Source organism: Lissotriton vulgaris, chromosome 6 (assembly GCF_964263255.1).
Source record: "Lissotriton vulgaris chromosome 6, aLisVul1.2, whole genome shotgun sequence".
NCBI classification, from domain to species: domain Eukaryota; kingdom Metazoa; phylum Chordata; class Amphibia; order Caudata; family Salamandridae; genus Lissotriton; species Lissotriton vulgaris.
The window spans coordinates 220,660,748-220,675,906 of NC_141694.1; the positions used below are offsets into that span (position 1 = coordinate 220,660,748).

General features: G+C 42.7%; 1 protein-coding gene across 4 annotated transcripts in view; it reads left to right on the forward strand.

The window, feature by feature from the left end:
* The window catches only part of ITSN2 (intersectin 2), a 1,355,209-nt gene that overhangs the window by 1,281,227 nt on the left and 58,823 nt on the right, over nt 1–15,159 (forward strand). For all 4 annotated transcript variants that reach the window (XM_086926255.1, XM_086926257.1, XM_086926256.1 and 1 more), the window contains 2 exons: nt 3,671–3,792; nt 13,544–13,650. In XM_086926255.1, the coding sequence (XP_086782381.1) occupies nt 3,671–3,792; nt 13,544–13,650 (229 nt within the window). The remainder of the gene's footprint in view (nt 1–3,670; nt 3,793–13,543; nt 13,651–15,159) is intronic.

Consider the following 15,159-nt stretch of genomic DNA (forward strand, 5'->3'; position numbering starts at 1 on the left):
CATGCCACGTGGCTACAGTCTACTGGTGCGATTAAATATGCATGGACATTAACATGGAATCTAAGCTTCCAGAAAAGTCCATTGATTGCTGTAGGGTAAAATATCATCCCCTTCCAGTAGCCTTTTCACGGTCTGTATCCCAAACCACTGCTTTAAAGAGCCCACTGTATGTCGCTCTTAATCACTTCTCTGCCTGATGCGTGCAACATATGTGTGAACTATGTCTGAATGATGGTATTTGCTCAATTAAGAGTTTGAAGTATTAAATTATCAATAGTAAGCCTGAAAAGAATGGTTTCGGGAAATGCGATCAGAATTTAAATATTTCAGACTTTTGAAAATGCTTTTTTTAAATTAAAACATTTTTTTTAAGCTTACAGCAATCTAGTTGTATGGAAATATACCACAATAATCTTTGCATCTTTTATCAAGGAAAAACATTGCATTTGTGTTCTCAACAATACCACTTTTAGGGGCGCATGCATCAAGCTTTTTTGCCTTGTCAAACAGGCCCATTCACAGTATCGGCCTGTTTGCGAACGCAAAAAAAATGCTTCTCAGATGCAGCAAAGCCTAATTTGCGATTCAGTAACCTGTTACCGAATCGCAAAATGGGTTTGCGATTCTGTATTTGGAAGGGGCATGTTTAGGGTGGCCCTTCCAAATACTTCACATATTACCACCTACTTCAAGGAGGTGGAAACCCATTTGCAAATGGGAAGGGGTCCCATTCCCCTTCGTGAATGGTTGTAAAAGCATTCTTAAGAGACCACTGCCTGGTCTTAAAAAAATGAAAAGTAAACTACTCATTTTACTTTTTGTAAAAGATCTCGTTTTCCTTTAAGGAAAACGGGCTGCTTTACAACAAAAAAAAATTGCTTTATTTAAAATCAATCATGGACATGGTGGTCTGCTGACCTCAGCAGGCCACCATCCCCTTGATTTTTGCGATTCCTGGCGGGTCGCAAATTGGGATCTACATCATTAATCTTAATGAGGTAGAGCGATTTGCAATCCCCTAGGAATCGTTATCTGAAACTCTTTGAGTTTCATGCATTGTAAATTGCCATTAACTAATTGTGATTATCAGAAATTCAGAATTAGGTATTCGCAATTTACAATTTTGATGCCCTTATCCCGTACACTTCTGGTACACATCCGAAAAGCCTCACCCAGGAATTAAGGCTTAAGTAGACATTTTAAGGGGGTGGTGCATGGACTCCCTCTGCAAAACATTCCAGTAGCCCCAGATCCTCTCCCATTTTCTTTGGGCGGCCCCTCCTTACATGACACTTTTTTCCGCCACCATACACCAGTCCATGTCCCTCTTCCAGCGTGTGAGGAGTGCAGCAGACTCTGCTCCCCATAAGCGTGCTATGTTACGTTTGGCAATAATCTTGCCTAATGACATCCAAATTTGGTCCGTGCGAGCCAGGTTGGTCGCACCCAACACATAAAGAAGGCACCATTTAGCCGACAGTGGCAATTTGCTTTGAAAATACTATTTTTAATATTTACCTATCAAAAACGAGAAATGTAATTGTAGATTTGTGTTTCTCTGATACAAGAAATCCTTTTTGAAATTCGCAAATTACAATTTGAAATCACTCTGTTTAAGCTTGTTTCCTTCCCAGTATAAGAATTGGCTTGGTAGTTTGGTCTGCCCTGTTCCCATGATGCACTGGGCCAGGGACAGACTAATTTGCATGTAGCCAGGTTCTGAGCTGGGATGGTGCAGTGAGCTAAAAAACGGTGATGGATCAAGCCCTGATCTTTGGACTGGGTAAGAGTGGTCTGCTTAATTCGGACACTCTGTTCATCACCACCCCCTTTTCTGAATCATTTTGTCCACCATAAGCGTGGAAGAGTATACTCAGACATGAGTCCCTTGCTCACTGCACCATCAGGATTCAATCAAGCCGGGCCGAAGACGGCTGAAATGCCAAAAACCGGTCCCCGGAAGCTTGTTTCCTTCCCAGTATAAGAATTGGCTTTGTAGTTTGGTCTGCCCTGTTCCCATGATGCACTGGGCCAGGGATAGACTATTTTGCATGTAGCCAGGTTCTGAGCTGGGATGGTGCAGTGAGCTAAAAAACGGTGATGGATCAAGCCCTGATCTTTGGACTGGGTAAGAGTGGTCTGCTTAATTCGGACACTCTGTTCATCACCACCCCCTTTTCTGAATCATTTTGTCCACCATAAGCGTGGAAGAGTATACTCAGACATGAGTCCCTTGCTCACTGCACCATCAGGATTCAAGCAAGCCGGGCCGAAGACGGCTGAAATGCCAGAAACCGGTCCCCGGAAGCTTGTTTCCTTCCCAGTATAAGAATTGGCTTTGTAGTTTGGTCTGCCCTGTTCCCATGATGCACTGGGCCAGGGATAGACTAATTTGCATGTAGCCAGGTTCTGAGCTGGGATGGTGCAGTGAGCTAAAAAACGGTGATGGATCAAGCCCTGGTCTTTGGACTGGGTGAGAGTGGTCTGCTTAATTCAGACACTCTGTTCATCACCACCCCCTTTTCTGAATCGGTTTTAGCATTCATGCTTTCATTATATAGTTGGCTGACAAAACAATAGCAGAAGCGCAAATGTATATTTTGCTTTTATTTCTTGCTCAGGATATTTGGAATTGTAGTTAAAAAACACGATTTGACTCTGTATGACACATCAGCCAAATACTTGTCCATTTTCTGTTTAGCCTAGTACTACACTATCTTATTTTATGCATTCTTAATCATCATTGCTCCTGATACAAACCTTCAATATTGACAACACTATATCATGTTGTAACTTGTGAGTGTGGTTTGGTACTGTCCTTTCATTTACCCCAACTGAACTTGGTCTCGAAAACTGCACTCCCTTCATCGACGTCTGCAAAGGATGCTTTGACGCTTCTCCACTACTCAGTAAATCCTGCACCTCACCGTGTTCAGGTCCTGCCTTAACTACTACAGTATCTTAGGCAAAGGCCTCCGCGTGTTTCCATCTCAAAACTCTAGAGAGTTCAAAACTAGGCAAGCCACCTGTGTGTTATTTGAAATGAGACAGCTCCATCACCTTAGCCCTGACATCCTTAAATCATGAAATGTTGTATCAGTGGCTACTGGTAACTCTCTAGGGCGGTTGGCAAAGCAAAGATGGTCTGTGTGACCTTTATTTTCACTCCATTTTCCTTCTATAAGAAACCTTTTGCTCCCTCTTATATTTACTGCGTTTTGTTCCTTAATATCATTTTTTATGTACAGAGCCATGTACCTGGCCATCCTAGTATGTATTTTCTGTAGTAGGTGTTTTCTTTCATTACTGCAGCCCACATACATTTTGCATTGCAAGACGTCTTTGTAAAACAACATTTCTCCAATCAATTTACTATTGATCTGGATGTGTGTCTTTATTCTTTGAAAATGTATGCTCACAATCTTTCACACTTATAGTATAATCTTTCCTGGTGCCAATCACCTTGTGGCAGAACATGGCTTTTTAAAGCAGTGGATCTTTCTTTTTTTAAACTAAAAATGTGTCACTTCATTCACTTGATCATGTAGTGCTATCTCATGGTACATGTGAATTGAGATTTTATTTAAAGTATGCTCAAATGCATGCGAATGTAACCGGGTATGATGCACCAAAGCCAGTCTTCTGATCTGGTATCCCATTTGACTTTCAGGGTGTGCTGGACTTCATGACCTGGATGACATGTCTCTCATGGAGAGGAAGAGGCAGGGCTACATTCACGAGCTCATTCAGACAGAGAAGAGGTACATGGACGACCTCCATCTTGTGATAGAGGTGAGCTTGTTTCTCCTTGTTTCTTATTCAAGCAGTTGTTTGTCTCTGTATCTGTCCAGGAAATAATTGTGTTTGCTTTAGACAGTGATGCTACTATTCGACAGACATATGTGGTATAAAGACACAATAATAAATTATGTTTCAAAACAATGTTAGCCTATTAAATTACATCTGTAAAATAGTCCCGCCTAACATACATACACCTTGTTATCCGAGTATTGTTTCGCCATGCAGTGGGGGATCTGAAGTGCAATTACTACGTGATAGCGAATGCTGCAAAATCCAGGCTAAATGAATTATTGAAACTGCTTTTTGTGTGACAATCGCAGGCCTGGCAGTGGTGGGAGTGAGACTTTTCCCCTTAAAGCCTCATACCATAGCTACCACCTCAGAGGACTTTTCTATCAAGAGACAAACATTAACCAGATTCTCACTTTGGTACCTCTAACTCTCGATTTGGTAACGTAACTGAGTAAGAGGGCAGGTTGCAAGACACTATATGGCCCAATCTATATCCTTTTAAGAGGTAAAGGGTGTAATTTACAGAGAAAAGACATTCATAAAATAACCAAGCTATAACACTATAATTTAAGGCCAATGCAAAACAGTAACATTCTAAACAGGATTAAAAAAAAAGACAAACAACCAGTAGAAGTTCAGGGTTGCCACCTTTATATAAAAATTACTACTACGTGTCTGATAATATCAGTAGGTGGTGGAAGATATCTAAAAAGGACTGTATGCTTATGCAGTCTTTAAGAGATGTATGCTTTGTGTGAGAAAGTGGTTCTATATATACTGGACCAAAGTAAGGTGCAGTGTGTATAGAAACCACAAACCCCAGAGGTATAACAGAGGTTAAAGTCAGGGCTGACCTTACTCTCAAAAGTGGTAGCTTGGTCGAGCAGTAAGGCAGTACCAGAGGACAGTGTAAAGCATTTGTTGTACACACTTAGTCAGGAAAAGGTTTCACACACTCAAGGACTGAACTCCAGGCCAATTGTTTTCATATCAAAAGATATAGTTGTTTTATTTTTAGAACCAACGGGTATCAAAATATACTTTTCTCATTTATGAGTGATCTCAGATAATTACTTTGCAGTAAGGTAATAACTTTGTAAATACAATAGGTACAGGGATTGCAGTAGGCAACACAATTCTAAACACAACTTAGCATTGAGCTCAATGGGTTTTTCTACACAAATACAGTTGATTACTTTGTAGATTGCTTTTGTAATTCCAGGACTAGATCCTAGATTCAGTCCTGTGGTCTAAGCTGTAAACAGTTTAGTAAAAACGTTTTGGTTATTGCAATGATTTTTAAGGAATAAAAAGGTATTTTAAAAGTTCACACTGAGAAACTTTTCAGTGAAAATCTGGCAATGTTATCCAATGGGAGAAAATTCAGGTTACAGGTAAAGTATGTTCTCGTTACTTTTGTAATCCAGTACTGGGCTCCTATGTCCAGCACTGGGATCTCTACTTAAGACAGGCAAGTAATTACGTTTCAGTAGTTGGTACGATTTTTAAGGAATATTTCAAGTTTTCAAAAGTAGACAGAAGAAATTTCACAGAAAAGCAGACAATGGATTCCTATGGAGAAAATTCAGGTTACTAGTAAACCTGATTAGGATTACTTTTGTGGTTCAGTACTGGGATATAAGGTATAGTACTGGCTTCTCTCCTGATCACAGGTGAGTACTTTGGAATTCGATATTCGGCTGATTTTATAGGAATATTTTAGAGTTTCAAAACTTCACACTTGGAAGATTTTTCGAGTCAAACAGTCAATGTTATCCTATGGCAGGTAAGTGAGTTATCGGTTTCCAGGTGAGTACTTGACTGGTGAAGTTAAGGTTCTGGGCATAGACTCAGGGGTCCCCAGGGTCAGGTAGGTACAGTTGGTACACCCTCAGCGGCACAGGGGCAGCCGGGTGCAGAGGTAGTTAGGCCCAATGTTATACAATGAGAGGCAGGGGGCCTGCGGTTGGTGGCTGCTGGCTAGCAGGCCAAGCGGCTGTGGGAGCTGGGCTCCTTGTCACTTTCTCAGGGCAAAGGGGGAAGTAGGATAGGACACAGGGTGCACAGCCAGAGGTACTTGGGCTGCTGGTTGCAGGGTGCTTTTGAGCCGTCGGGCGCTCAATGCTATTCCATGGGAAAGGTAAAAAGGGAACAAAGGCTGCAGACTCGGGCAGTGATTCTTCAGATGCGACCACCACTTCGAGAGGTAAGTTGGGATCTTGGAGAAGAGGTAGGTACCCCAAAGGGAGGCACAGGGAGCCGCAGGGCGCCGGGTGCAGGGGTGTCTCTGGGCGTCGGGAAATCCTACCCTCAGCTGGTCGCGGTTGGAGGGGTCCCTGGTTCTGAGGCTGCAGGCGTCGTCTGGTTTGTCGAGGAGGGTCTGTGGGCACTGGACTTCGGGTCCCAGTCACCCGGGGGACGTCCTCGTAGTCTTGGATCACTCGGGCCGGGCTCGGCGGGTGCAGAGTGGGTTGGTCTTGTGTTTCCTGGCTGGCACAAGGGGTATGGTTGTTGAAGCAGAGCCTCTGCTTATGGGACTCCCAGTCTTTAAGATGGTCAAGTCCTCTGGGTGTCCCAAGGTTGCTGTCCGCAGGAGTCACCGGGATTAAGCACGAGCAGGTTCCAGGGTCGACAGGCCGGTAGGGCTGGGGCCAGTCAGTTTGTGTCGTCCTGTTAGCTGCTGCTCGGCGGGTCTTCTTCTTCTTGATCTTGGGGTTGGCACAGGCTGGTACACCCATCTTCCTGACGTAGGGTTTCCCGCCAGTCTTCCCGCCAGAGTGGGGGTTAGAACTGGTGGGGGCCAGTTGCTGAGTACAGCAAGTGGCCTGGAGAATCTCACAAAGGCGGCATGCCTTTGAAGCCTCCCCCTGCCCATCCTGGGGGAGGAGACCCAGCACCTAGGATGTGCATTGTTGCCGGCCCAGGAGAGCGACGGGCTCTCCACCCAGGGGTCCAGCAACATTTCTGCTGTGTGGCAGCCTGGGCAGCCACTCAGACCAGACGTGGATTGTTGGTTAGGTTTCAGGGGGCATCTCTAAGATGCCCTGTGTGGTGCATTTTACATTAAATCCCACACTGGCATCAGTGTGGGTATAATGTCCTGAGAAGTTTGATATCAAACTTGTCAGTTTTCAGTGTAGCCATTATGGTGATGTGGAGTTCATAATGACAACCTCCCAGCACCATATACTCTTAATAGCATCACTGCCCTTACAGTGCCAAGGAATGGCCCTGGGTACTGTAGGGGCACAGGGCTCATGCACCTGTGCCCACAAAACTGGCATAGGGCACCCAGTTAGAGGGGTGTCTGATGTATGCCAGGCAGTGGGTTTGTGGGCATGGCACACAGGGATGTCTGCCATGTCGACTCTCTGTTTAGTTCAGTACTTAGACACTCAGCCTGCAAAGGCAGTGTATGGGTGTCAGGGTACAGGCCCCCTAAGGGTGCCACAATAATTGCTGCAGCCCTTAGGGGTCTTCTCTGGTCACCATGCCCTGGGTACCTAGGATACTATTTACTAGGGACTGACAGGTGGCCAGAAATGCCAATTGGGTTTTAAGTTCAATACTGTTTTAAAGAAGGAACACAGGCCCTGGGTACCTGGTTGGCAGGAGCCCAGGGCACACTCAGTCAAAGTACATCAGCAGTTCAGAAAAAAGTGGGGACATACCAATGCAAGAAAGATGCCACTTTCTCTCATTCTGCAAATGGGATGGGGTTCAGTCTGATTCTGGGCCATATTGTGGTAATATCACCTAGTTTGTGACTCATTTTTATGTATGTAATTTTGGGATTCTATAATGAGTGACTAATCGCTAATGCCTTCAACCTCAGAAAATCAAAATTTTTCAGAGCAGAAACTGGGTACTGACTGTCCGAAGAAGTATCAATATTTTCTTTTCAGCTCATCTGATGTCTTCTGACCTAATGCTGGACAGGGTAGAAAAATGTTTGCTTCAACATTTGTGTGCACAATCATGGACGTCATTTAGGGGTCGCTGCTAAGGCCTCTGGCTTGCCCCTTGTGACCTCTGGTTCTGCCTTTGCGACCCTTGGCCCCAAAGATGGCAAAACAGTGCCAGTAACACAGGGGCAACTTGTCCTTACCTACGTTTTTGGGGGCTTTACCCTCTATGTTTTCGGGCTAGTTTTTTTTTTTACACTAAAAGTGAATACTAATATACTATTCACTATTATTGTAGTAGAAAAATGTATACTGTGTGCGAGCTTGCGGATGAGAGGGTGTTTGAGTGAATGTGTGTGTGTATGTGTAAGTGTGTGACTGAGTGAAAATAAAGGTCAAATGGTGTGTGATATCGTTTCCTCAACCCTTAGCATTTTAGTGAAATTACTAGGCCTGGGCAGTAAATTCCGTTCCGCTTGCGGAAATTGGCGAAATTTCATTAATTTCGCGTTCCGCGGATGAACATGTAATTGCCAAAAATTGCGCGATCCACAGCTTCGCTGACTTTTTTGCATGTTTGCGTCATATTTCCCCCCGAGCATGCAAACAGCGCTCGCGAACAGGCAAATAGCACCGCGAACGGGCGGAACAAGCAATTCCACATGTTCGCGGAACTTTTGCATGTTCGCAGAGACATTTTACAGTTTCGCGGAGATTTGCATAGCGCGACTACGCAAATTCCGCCCACCCCTAGAAATAACGCCCATGTCCACAGTGTCGGTAAAGGTGCAACGTTATCTGGACGCCTTGGGACTAAGTGCAGATTTGCATTCAGAAGCCTGGGAGCAAGCTCCTGCAGAAAAGCTGCAGCAAGTCCCGTCAGATCTATAAGAAGAACTCAGCACTTTTTGTTTTCTTAATAATTGGACTGACTTCTACTAGACGCTGGAACAACATTAAGTGTCTGCTCTTGGGTGTCAAATTATCGCTCATCTGCTTACAGACGGACAGCCTTTGATCTCCGAGCTGCTAATTTCCGAATTAAATTAGGCCTGAAGCTAATAATGACTCGCAACTCAAACGGGTGTGGTTTAAGGCCACAGGAGCATGAACATTCATGGACAGTGTCGAGTGGGCTGGGCCTTGGCAAAGTCGGTGAACAAGCTGGACCAAGGCTGCAGACAGTGCCGCTGGTTGGATGAAGTTCCCAGTTAGGCTACCCCCAGCATTTCTTCCATTACAAGAACTATTTTATGAAGTTCTTGCTAGCAAATTTTAACACTGGAGCTGAAAGACCTACAAACAGTCTAGATTGAAACCTCATTGTAAAAGAACAAGAATCAGTTTTTTTAATTCAACATGTTTTATTACATTTTTATACAGTTTTTATATAAGTGTTTCATACCAGATTCCTTTTCGGTGTTTCCCTGAAAAACGAAAAAATTGTGTTTCTATAATCTCTTGAGCCATGCACAATACATTGAATCTAAAACTAGTTTAAAAGAGTGCCTGTCAGAAGGCGTGGAACCATCATGAGCATATATTTATTCACCAGCAACTTAGAGCTGTTCAGAAAATTAAAATGAAGCCCATATACTAAAATGACGCAGTCCCATGTTTTAGAAGGGCCTTGCTGCTGTTCTTCATTAGGTGATGAAGTTGGGCAAAAATGCTAACTAAAGACATCACTGAGATTAGCAAAACGATCTTTAAAGAGAAGCTATACGTGAGTTTGAGTTGAGGAAGAGAATTCATATTGCAATGAAACGTTACTAAGCTATGCACAGACTTCTATATCTGTGTATTCAGGAACATGTGACCTACCTCAGACTGGAAAAGTTTTGTTTTCATTCAACATTGATGTATATATCTCACAAAAACCCTTTCCCTGTCCTCCACCTACATCACCTCAACACCCACTCCCTTGCTTCTTTCCCATCTGCACCGAGAGCACTGTAAATATATTGCATTTTAATGAGCAATGTTGTTGCTATTACGTCACTAATGCTTTGAATATATATTGCATTACATGCTTGGTCCAAAGAGGTAAATAAATAGGACCTATGTTAAAACGAATTGTGTTTGCTACTATATATTGTTTCACTACAAAGTTTGTTTCTACCAAGACCACTTTTGTCCGTACTGTATTATTGAGAGAGAGAGAGTGGAGAAGTGTGGCTCAATGGTTAGAGCGGCAGACCCTGATGCAGAGGTCTAGCCCGGGACCAGGGTTCAGTTCCCCCCCTCGGCGGGTCTTGGGCTCAAAATTCCACGGACCTGATCATTCTTGCCTCGGTGACTATTCCAATCATGGAGTCCCACTCTGCAACTCTGGGCAATAGCTTGCTTAATCTACACAACGGCCCCCACAACGCCAAGGATGCCTGGCCTCCACCTTGGGGGTGCCCAGGAGTCAACGCCTCGCAGGGAAAGCCAGGATAGGTTCCACAGCAGTATTCGTACAAGCACCTTGAGACCCTTGCGGGTGAGTAGTGCGCTATACAAGTATCAATTTTCATTTACATTACATTTACATTTATTATAGACCCAGGTTGGGTAGTATGTAGGTGTTACCCCTTTAATACTTAATAAAGAAGGAGGGAGGCATTTGGTCAATTTTAGGTCTTCAGCCTCTGAATGCCTTCCTATGGTAGGACAAATTCAGAAGGCTCACTTTTGCCCAAGATCTGTATGCTTTGGATCCAGACCATTGAATGATTGCCAGATGCATACTTTCATGTGCCTGTCCTGCATTCTTGGGGCATGTCCCCTGTGGTTTGAGTTTGGGCAGGAGCATTTTCAGTATGCTTTCCTCCTCTTTGACCTTACCAGCACCCCTCAGCTGTTCACAAAAGTGATGTTAGTGATTGCCACACACCTCCAGACGTTGAGGATACCAGTTTTCCCCTACCGCGAATACTGACTGCTGAAGGCGGGCTCACCACAGTGAGCCGTTTACCATCCCAAGACGACCACGAACCTTCTGATATCTTTGGAGTTCTTTCTTAACTAGTCGAAGTCGCACCTGACTTCTTCACATAGTAAGTCATTACATTATCTTTGTAACGTGGGTACCATCATTTTACGGAAGTCAGTTTCCTTTTTTGGACTCATTTTCCATTATTATTGTATTTGTGACATTTTGTTCAGTAAATGAAGGTTCTATAGAAACTGGCGCCTACATTGCTGAAAAAGCAGTTGTATCCCTAAAGGTAGGTGAACATAGGGCATTTGATTCTAAAAGAGAATAAACTTAGTCGGTGTCTGTACTGTCTTGTGTGTGTATTTGTGCGTGTTCGCTTTGACTGATTTTTATTTATTTATTTATTTTGAAAGTTTTATATAGCGCGGACAAGATCTTTGCAGATATCAGAGCGCTTTACATAGAAGGGATACATGAGGGAGCATAGTCAAACAGATAAGTAAAGCTAATAGTACAAATAAGTGGATGCAAAGCCAATCATATAAATCAATAAGACAAGTAATACAAATAGGCAAAGGGGTCAAACATGTAGTACAGATCGGTGCAGAGTCTTTAAAGAGTTTGAGATAATAGTTCAGGTGTATTTAGCCATGAGGATGGCTTTTACTTCTTTCTTAAAGAGTGTGGTGGAAGAGATGAGCCTGGTTTCGGGAGGGAGTGAGTTCCAGATCCTGGGCGCCATTCCTGAGAAGGAGCGCTTATAGGTTTTTTCCTTCCGGAATCTTCGAGGTTTCAGCAGAAGATTGTTTGTGCCTCTAGTGTTTCTAGCTCCGCCAGAGATTGTCAGCTTCTGAGAGAGGTATCCGGGTGAGTTCAGGTGTACCGCCTTGTGTGTCATGCAGGCGATTTTCAGATGTATTCTGGCTTCAAAAGGTAGCCAGTTCAGGGATTTCAAGTCAGGGGAAATATGAGAGTGCTTTTTTGACCCAGTGATGAGTCTCGCTGCAGCGTTTAGAGAAGCTCTTAGGGGTGCGGTAGTAGTTAGGGGGAGTCCGCAGAGGGCGATGCTGCCATATTCTATTCGAGGGATGACTAGTGCTTGTACTGCGGTTTGGAAGTCTTTGGCTGGGAGGAAGGGTTTAAGTTTCCTCAGAGTATTGATTTGGAAGTTCGCTCCCTTGGTTGCCTTGCTGATATGTTGCTGCATGTTGAGATTGGTGTCGAGTGTTATGCCTAAAGATTTTGCTGAGTCCACGATGGTGGGTTGGACATTGAGTGCGGTTAGATGTTTAAGCCAAATTTGAGTGGTGGAGATCTTTGCTGGAGGTGAGATCAAAAGGAACTCTGTTTTCAGGGCATTGAGTTTGAGATGATTATCGGCAAGCCAGGATTGGGTGCTTGTGATTGTTGAGTTCAGGAGCGAAATGTCTTTGGGGGATTGTAATTTGAGATTAAGTTGGGTGTCATCGGCGTACATGTGAAAGTGTACATTGGATGCTTGTAGCAAGGTGGTGAGAGGTTCCATAACTAGGTTGAACAGAGTTGGGGATAGAGAGGATCCTTGGGGGACGCCTAGCGTTACAGGTATTGGCGAGGACATCAGGTTGTTTCTCTTGAATTTCTGCGACCTGTTGTGTAGAAAGGAAGTGAACCACTTGAGAACAGTTCCAGATAAACCCATTCTTGTGTTTAGTAGTTCGAGTAAATTCTCATGTTTAACGGTGTCGAATGCTGAAGATAGATCAAGAAGGATGAGGAGGCAGGTGTTGTTTTGGTCTAGCATTTGAAGTGCATCGTCAATTATGTGAGTCATAGCAGTTTCTGTGCTGTGTCCTGCTCGGAAGCCTGATTGATGAGGGTTGAGGAGGTCAAATTGTTCAATGTGTTTAGTCAATTGTAGTTGTGCGCATTTTTCCAGCAGTTTGGCGAGAGTGAAAATATTGGTAATGGGACGGTAATTGTTCAGATCATAGGGGTCGGCTGTAGGTTTCTTTAGAAAAGGTGTGACTTGTCCAACTTTGAGGGAGTCAGGTATGATTCCTTGTTGAAGTGAGCTGTTGATAATTTTAGTCCAGAGTGGGAGAAGCAAAGGGGTAAAGTCTTTTACAGCGTTAGCAGGAAGGCGGTACGTGAGGTGATTGGATGGTTTCAAGGTGCTGAGGAGTTTGCCAATTTCTTCTTCCGAGTATGTGCCAAAGGTTGACCATGTAGCATTGTTTTTTGGTTCAGTGGGTGCTATGCAGTGGGGTTTGGAGTAGAGGCTTACGTCAATGAGGAGATCGCTCTTTATGTTGTCAGTTTTTTGGGTAAAGAAAGCGGAGAAGTCTTCACAGGATGGGGCTTCGCGCACAGTGCTGAGTGGTTGGGGTTGTTCCTTGGATTGTGATCTGAGTAGCTCAAACAGTTTTCTCGGACGGTTTTTTGCTTGGTCGAGCTGGAGGCTGAAGTAATCTGATTTTGAGCGTTTTATTTTCCTGAAATAGGCGTTTCTCTTTTTTAAATTAAAAATAAATTTATTTTTTATTCAGAGAAGAGATAACACGGTAAACGCTGTAACATGAGGCTGAGGAAATGAGCGCTGTTGAGGAAATAGGAAACTTTTATCATTGGTCAGTCTAATACTAGCAGTTCCTCCAGAAATATTTATCTGCACTAAATATACAGTAGAGGATTTAATTCAAGATACCTTTTTCATGTTACGATTGTTAACGGTTAACTTCATGACTTCATCTTTTAATATTAAACTTATTTATTTCACCATTATTTTTTCCTTCTGCAGTTGATGTTCGCCTACCTGGTGGACATACATATTCAAGAAGTCTGTGCTTGTTACACTCGCATATATTCTTAGACTACTGCCAACACAGTAGAGTAGATCTAACAGTTTATTATCTGTCTGCAGGTTTTCCAGAAGCCTATGGCGGAGTCCGGTCTGCTCACTCCGGAGGAAATGAACCTTATTTTTGTAAACTGGAGAGATTTGATCATGTCTAATACGAAGCTACAAAAGTGAGTGATGCCAAACAGTAGGTTATTGATGAACTGTAGCTGCAAGTTATTTCTTTCACTGCTGACATTAGGTGTTGGTAGGAACTGTTGTATTCCTCAAAAAATGTGGTCTGGTATCTAAATTACTAATTTTGGAAAAAGGGGACCTGGGTTCTAAACCCAGCATTGGAATTTGAACAAGAAATCTATTGATTCTTTGCAGATTACGTTTTCTTTTTCTCAGTTTGTAAATATCTGCCTAGTAAAATGTGTAGAAAATCAGTCTACAGTATAATGTTTAAGAGTGGAACAACCCCATGTTTCGTCACCAAGTACCATCACATCTTGATTTTTATAATACCGTCTCTAACGGATCATCCTCCACTCATACAATAGTGCTCCATAATACTGTTCTGTGTACAGCACCTTATGTTCAAGAAGCCAGGATCCCTCAGATTCTCTGTAAAGTGCTGAACTTCTTTTTGGAGCTAGGTCATTGTTATAAAAACACATAATAAGACTCACAAGCTTTGTTTTCATGTGATTTTATTCAGAAAGCTAAATACTAATAATTATATATCTGTAGCAAGAAAAACATCTTCCATTCCAAAAACAGAACTCATATGGCATTCAAATATATAAAAGAAATGAAATGGGTGCAGTAACTAAGCATATGCATTAGTGAATTTACTAATTAATATATGGAAGCATTCCATATTATATGTAGCTGTTGATAGTAGCAAAAACAAATAAACTCCCTCTTCGAATCCTGATATCAAATATAAATCAGCCACATTTCTATTCTGAGACATGTCCAAGTGGATACATCTGTCCTTGCAAATGTACACCTTTGCCAAATTGGTGGCAGTCAAGTTAGCCTGGTAGAGTGAATCAGTGGAGTCTAATTATATATCACCAAGTATCATCCAGCTAATGCTTTGCATCAGCTCATTATTATTAGTTGTTGCCTAAACTAAATGAATCCTAGCCAGCCATTACAAGATTAGGAAATTGGACTAATATCATCTGGGTCACTTGGAGAAAAGACGTTGGTTAAAAGCTCGGTGATGCATTTAAACACTCTTTTAGTTGTAAAATGTAAGTGACAAACAAGGAAAGATTAAGATTGTAAACATAGCAGGATATATAATTCAAAATGGTAATATTACAAACTATTTGGTTAGATGCAAAATTACAAATTAAAAGAAATATAGTCTTATTATATTACCTACAATGGTTTTGTTGAGAATTGAAGAAATGACGCATGTGAAGGATTCTGATAGTTCTAAGTTCTACGAAAGAGCAATTTAATCCCTGAAAAAAGCCATGCACGCCTATGCAAAGGTAGCCCACAAAGTTAATAACCTAGATCTCAGTGGTTACTTAACTGGCTGTCTTGAGAGTTGGTTGGTGAAAATATCTCAATATATACAGATTGATTCCTTGTGGTTTTATGCATGCGTGACACGTTGTTACAAACAAGGTATACCATTAAAGGTGCATAAAAACTGCCTTCTTCTCAAAAGAGAA